General features: G+C 36.6%; 1 protein-coding gene across 1 annotated transcript in view; it reads right to left on the bottom strand.

The window, feature by feature from the left end:
• Window positions 1-4,530: 4,530 nt before the first annotated feature.
• Window positions 4,531-6,742, bottom strand: part of LOC124134844 — a 171,394-nt gene continuing 169,182 nt past the window's right edge. The window contains exons 12-13 of the mRNA XM_046499905.2: window positions 6,410-6,498; window positions 4,531-5,473 (exon numbers count right to left, since the gene is read on the bottom strand). Of these exons, the coding sequence (XP_046355861.1) occupies window positions 5,339-5,473; window positions 6,410-6,498 (224 nt within the window). The 3' untranslated portion in view covers window positions 4,531-5,338. The remainder of the gene's footprint in view (window positions 5,474-6,409; window positions 6,499-6,742) is intronic.

Genomic DNA, 6,742 nt, shown 5'->3' with positions numbered 1-6,742 from the left:
AAATGTACTTTCATTTCCTTATTGACCAACTTAAAAAAGAAGAATGTATTTCATTCCACATTTGTGAAATTTAGCACATCTGTAAACTAAGCAAAACAATAAATACCTTAGAAACATGTATTATTTACATCAAGTTCTATCAGTATTTATAAAGTACTTCACTCATCATACTTGTCAGGGTGCAGTCGGGTAGCATAGTGGTTAAAGCGTTCGCTCGTCATGCCGAAGACCTGGGTTTGATTCCTGACATGGGTACAATGTGTGAAGCCCATTTCTGGTGTCCCCTGCCGTGATATTGCTGGAATATTGCTAAAAGCGACGTAAAACCATACTCACTCACTCATACACGTCAAGACAAGTTGGATGAAATACATCTACATCATACATCACCAAGCCTCTGGATACCTGTAACAATATCCTACCTTAAAAGGGACTACAGCAAGTGTATAGCCAGTTTCCACTGTTGTCTAGCCTCTGATCATTAACATACAACTGCCCGTCAATACACACACCTCCTATAGTTCACATGGTTCTCTGTACATATACACCCCGGGAAAAGAAAGTACCCTCAATTTTTAACTTAATTATCTTCCAAAACTGGCTTTTATAGGAGATATTGCTGATATAGATATAGGAGTGAGTGAGTTGGGTTTAACACCGCTTTTAACAGTATTCCAGTTATATCACAGCGTGTCAGCTTAATGTGAGAGGAAAGCCCGAAGTGATGCAGGTCTCAGACGTTTACCGCTTCGGTGAAACCCACGAGCACGGTTATGGTGCTGACAAACCTAGAAACATAATTGGGGCGAACCGAGATTCGAACCCACAATCATAGGTTTCTGGCGTGCCCAAGGGGCGCAACTCTGCACAACGAATCACGGTGCCTTAGACGACTGGGCCACCTGTGCCCCCGATATAGATATAGGAGATAAAGGAGATTGTGATATCAGGAGATATCTCCTTGGAGATATTGCTACAATCAAATCACATCACAATGCTTTGGAAACCATTGTGATGTCATCAGTTACCATGACATCACAATCAAATGACACTGACCTCTGACACTGAAGCTTTACTTTTTATACTCAAGACATTAAATATTAAATACATGACACTTATCATTGATAGCAAAAATTTGTATTCTTTGTTGAGACGTTTCAGAGCTATTCCGTGCTCTTTCCTCACCATTCACGTGATGAAGGAGCCAGAAGTAGCTCTGAAACATCGTGATAAAGAAAAACGAGTTGCTATCCATAAAAAGTGTCATGCATTCATGTTCATCCAACTTCTATATGCCTATCAAAGACCACATTGATTATTCCTGTTAAAAACAGAGAAAGTTGGCAGAAGGATTTTGGATGATAAATAGGATCTCCCCGAATTATTGATGAATGTAAAAATACCCTTGGCCATGTTGGCAAGCCTAAAATATTTGTATCTTTTATCAACTCGCCTTGATATATCTGATCGCAGAAGACACTCGGGTGAGATTCTCAATACATCCCAATCTTCCATGTATATTTGGGAAATATGTACATATGTGAGATCTCATTTTGAGTAATGTCGAACACGCCACTGATGCCTGCTGAAACGTTATACGAGAACACTGCATGTTTCTCCAAATGGTCGCAAGTATCATGTCATGCATACCATGCAAAGAAGATGAGGATGCAGCTGAAAGGGTAGACCATGAACTATTGCCATGGGGCAGCTACAAATCATGCCATTCAACTTCCTTTTCTATATTTTAATTTCAGTATGTTGCTTTGTAAACAAAAACAATGCCGGTAGGGAAGGGCATGCTTAGCCGTTTTTGTAAACACCGGGTGTCATCACAGATTTTCAATGATCCATTCATCTAATTTTCACCGCTATTTGGCTTTTTTATGCCTGGTGGAGTTGAGATAATCAAGACTGGTTATTTTCTGGCATTGACATTTTACATTTACATCAAAGAATAAATACAGGGTATGATTTAAAAAATGTCAATTTTATATGGAAATATATTTTAAGGGGCACATAACTTAATCCCAGGTGTATCTTTTTTTAATAAATGACACCACTAATTCAAATCTAAAATAATGTAATCATAATAACAATCTAAGATAAATATGTCTGAAGATAATTCATAGTCAATTCAAACACACTGTATAATTTTTTTAAAGCAATGTACCATGTGGTGTACAGTATCACTCAATCACAAAGTTTAATTATTGGAAATTTACAAAATAAACAATGATGCCAACAAAAAGATTTTTGCTTGATGGATAAATCTCCTGTAACTTTTGAAAGCTTAAAAAAAACAAGAAGCACACAAAATACCTTGTTTAATGGAAAAAACCTGATAAGGAATATAATTTTGTTTCTTCATAATAAAGCTTGATTTGACAAAGTGACTTTACCTTCATTTTTGTCTCCTGTTTCTTTACATATTTACAAGACAATGCATAATAAAAAAGAAAAGAAAAAGAATTGATCAGGCCTCAAGAAAAATTTTCCTTTGTTTCGTATCAGCAGATGCATACATGAAAGTAGCTTTTCTCCTCTCACAACTGCTGAACAGAAGTAATATTAGTAGCCCTACTCATTCAAGGGAAAAAGCATGATAAAACACATTATTTTTTTATTTTTCTGTTTTTGGGCAAACAAAATATGAATTCATGGAATATAGATACCTCCGTAGACTTTTGCAAAGAAAAACAAAATGTCAGGTAATGGAATGAACAAAATAAACAATAACAATGCTACTAATATGAAAACTATGTATACTGACTTATTGTTGAAGATGTATTTATTGAATGAAAGGTACTTAAACCGACTTCCATCATACTATGTTTTATCCTAGACTAATAGTTTTCAATGTTACACTTCCAGTTGTAGTTTCTAAATTATGTGAAACTAGTTGATGTTTAATGTAACTCAACCATACAAGTGTCCTTTAGGAAAATAGTACTTTTCTGGTAAAACTCCAGAAACTACATTGCTAAAGGACACTGAAAGGTACATTTAAACTTTAACAACCGATTTATTCATACACAAAAGCCATTAACAGCTTAGTGTTTCAGAAAAATATATAAAAATATAAGAAGCCAAATCATTATGAATTGATATTCATATTTTGAGCATTTCATATTTTAGAAAAGTAAATTTCGTACTTGAAGTGGGATGATTTTTTGGAAAACCAGACAAATATTCATTAAGGTTGACACAGGCCAAAAAACATTCAAGTCATACTAAATACCATTTACTTTGGTGTATACAAGCATTATGCTTCCTGAAGACAATATTCTACCTATCTGAGTTTGGTAATATTATGATGTATTACACCTCTGAGAAATATAAATGTTTGTGAAACATTTTCATATTAGAGAATTATAAAATGAAGTAGATCTAGTTCTTGGTGGATCACCATGCAAAATATATATGTCATTTGTGCATGACCTAACTAACAATGTTCTCATCTAACATTCACACCATATTCTGATCTTTAAGGTGGAAAAGGTTTCAGGAAATTAGAATTTGGAAGATTTCTTAAAAGATTTACCACCAAGACCATGTGGCATACAAGATCTGTGGTTTCTTGGTCAGAACTGTGCAATCTTGTGTAATATAGATATTAAACAAGAGAAATGAATGAATTTGACCCCATTGTATGAGATCAGAAAATACCTAGAACAACATACATACACTTTATTTAAACATCTACCACGACTCTCCAGAACTTCTACCCATATTACTGTGGCAAGGATACCGGTATCTGGCTGCCTCTGCTAAGACGATGAGAATGTTTTCAAGTTTCTTGATTCTAAAGCATAAATTTCTATCATGTAACATTATTAGGCTGATACCTAAAACAGTATTACGTAAGACAGTATAGGCGGATCCAGAGGGGGGAGGGGGGTAGTGTGTGTGTGTGTGTGTGTGTGTGTGTGTGGGGGGGTGTTCCAGGGGTTCCAGACACCCCTTTTTGAAAACCAACTGTAGTATGAGGAAGAGAATTAATGGATGTCAACTTCTGTATTATGAGGAACAAATGTAGTATGTTGAAGGCAGTAGAATTGACAGAAAGAAGATTCTGATATTTTGGACCAATCCCCTTTTTAAATGCTGGATCCAACCTCGGAATGGGAACATTTGCTATTACCACATCACAACGTCTGTCAAACAAACTAAGAAATCTGCAAGGGAGACACTGTGTGTGGTGTTACTGCGTGACCCCATTTATAGGGGATGGGGCCAGAAATCTGTAATTTGCATACAGCTAAGAATATCAAGCACAAAAAAGCACATCATCTCCTCAGCTTGAAAACATTAAAGTAAATTCTGATCTATCAAGCTCTTTGGGGTTGCACCTGTTGCCACACACATGAAAACACATAATGAGTATTGGCCTCAACTATTCAACTCCTTTGTTAGAGATTACAAATATCAGCCTTAATAAGGATTTATAGATTTTTACACCACCAATCTTATCATATAATATTAATTTAAGATTAAGTGGCTTTGGTCTGCTGAAAGATCAAGAGATGATGTTTTTCATAAACCTTTATTATTTTCTGCCTTTATTGTTCTTAAGAAAGAAAATACACAATTTAACAAGGATAAGCATACTGAAGTATTAAAAAAATGCGAAATGAGCCTAATGCTCAGATATAGATAGGAAACTCAGACCAAATATCCGTAAAAAACTAAACACTACATTTACTTTTGTTTTATAGAATCTTTCCCAAAACCATATCCCTAACTTGGGTATAATTTTACAAACCAAAATGATCACCGGTCATCTTTTAATTCATTGGAAAGAGAGGCATTTCTATTAAATATAGCCTTCGTGAAGCTCTACTTCATTCAGTCTCCACATCCATCTTCTTTCAACACAACGTAAGCAAACATCATTAATTCTGTGTACATCATCTCGTGTAGGATTCTATATGTACTGGTATTAAACCCAATTAAATGTTCCTATTCCTCAAAACCATATACTGGAATATAAATGTTCATATACACCTATTCCAATGCTATATAAACACCAATATCCTGATATCATCTCTGGTGTATAAATGTCTGTATTCACCAAGATATCCACAGTGTATGTTCAATGTGAAGATGTCGTTTTGGAAGACCCACGCTCAATATACCGCAAGACAGTGTATCCAACATGGGGAAAATGAACCAGAAGATCATCCAGTATCCACTTTGTTCATTAACTGTGCTCCATTGTAGAGTTGGTTGGCATTCAATGGTCAGTTAAACAAATAAGCTGTCATTTGGCTTGTAAACATTTGCTGTCTGCTTCTTCTGAATGACGTCTGCTCCTCAACCAAGGGAGACAACTGTGTTAATGGTCCCGTTCTCCATGTTCAGCTTGGCTGATCAGGTTCTCTGAACTGGCCGTACGCCCTATCTCCTGCACAATTTCTGCATGTTCATTTAACAATTTCTGGAAATCCTTTTGTCGCTGTTCCGCATTCTCCTACAAATAAAACAACCAAATAGATATTATGACAATCAAGAATCAACCAAGACCAAAACATATCAGTATTTGACTTCAGCATCATTAATTCCAAAGACTGATCAAGCTTGAAAACTGCCAATACTATTATAATAAATCAAAATACAGTCAAATACGTTTATAATGAACACGCTTATAACGAAGTGACGTATATAACGAACTTTATTATTGGTCCCGGCCATTTGCTGTATAGATGTTGTATATATGCTTTTAACGAACTATGGTTATAACGAACTAAAATTAGTGGTCCATTTCGAGTTCGTTATAACTGTAGTTTACTGTAGATCATCTACCGGTATGGTTACCCTGTAGAGATCCTGGCACGGAACAGGTCCCATACCTGGCTACAGGTGTAACACAGTTGAATGGGAATACACATCAATTATCAGCAATACACAACCATAATCCCTTGTGGAGTTTCAGGGGCAGATTAGGTCCCCATGCTTATAGCAAGCGCTGATGAATATGTATACAGGGTGTTATAATGGATATCATCATATCGAGGACATGGAAGACTGCTCATGCTATCAATCACTGGTTTGCCTGGCTCAGAGACCCTTGAAGATTTGGTGAGAGAATAGGTCTTCAGCAACCCATGCTTGCCGTAACTGGCAACTATGCTTTTAAGAGGCGACTAACGTGATGGGTGGTCAGGCTCGCTGACTTGGTTGATAAATGTCATCGTGTCCCAATTGTGTGAATTGGTGCTCATGATGTCAATTACTGGACTGTCTGGTCCAGACTTCATTATTTACAGACCGCCATCATATAGCTGGAATATTGCTGAGTGCGGCGTGAAACAACAAACAAACAAACAAACATCCTGGCTCAGACTCACTTCTTTACAGGCTGTTGTTAGCATTATTAATTCCCTCACTCACTCATCTACAATTTTACCTTCAGTGTAGCTATCATGGCTTCTGACTGTTTAGTCTTGACGAGTTTGTCAGCTATTGATGCTTTCCTCACATTTCCTTTGGGCGACTCTGGAAACAAAACATCAGTCCTAGTTACAGAGTTGCTCCCCTTGCCTATCTCCATCACGAAGCAAGTCACCCACATTTTGGCAGCTGTTTCGGCAACCTTCTCAATACTTCTGGCAGTACTGGAGTAGTGATCTGTGATCTGTGATCTGATTTCAAAGTTACTTCTGTTTGAGTACCGTGTAAGTATTGTATGACATGGAGGCTGATTTTGAAAACATAAATTAGGCGTACACTCTGATTTGTA

Source organism: Haliotis rufescens, unplaced genomic scaffold (assembly GCF_023055435.1).
Source record: "Haliotis rufescens isolate VD_foot unplaced genomic scaffold, xgHalRufe1.0.p SCAF_3, whole genome shotgun sequence".
Classification (NCBI taxonomy): Eukaryota; Metazoa; Mollusca; class Gastropoda; order Lepetellida; family Haliotidae; genus Haliotis; species Haliotis rufescens.
Note: the sequence above shows the minus strand (reverse complement) of the source record. Positions and strands in the feature narration are given on the sequence as shown.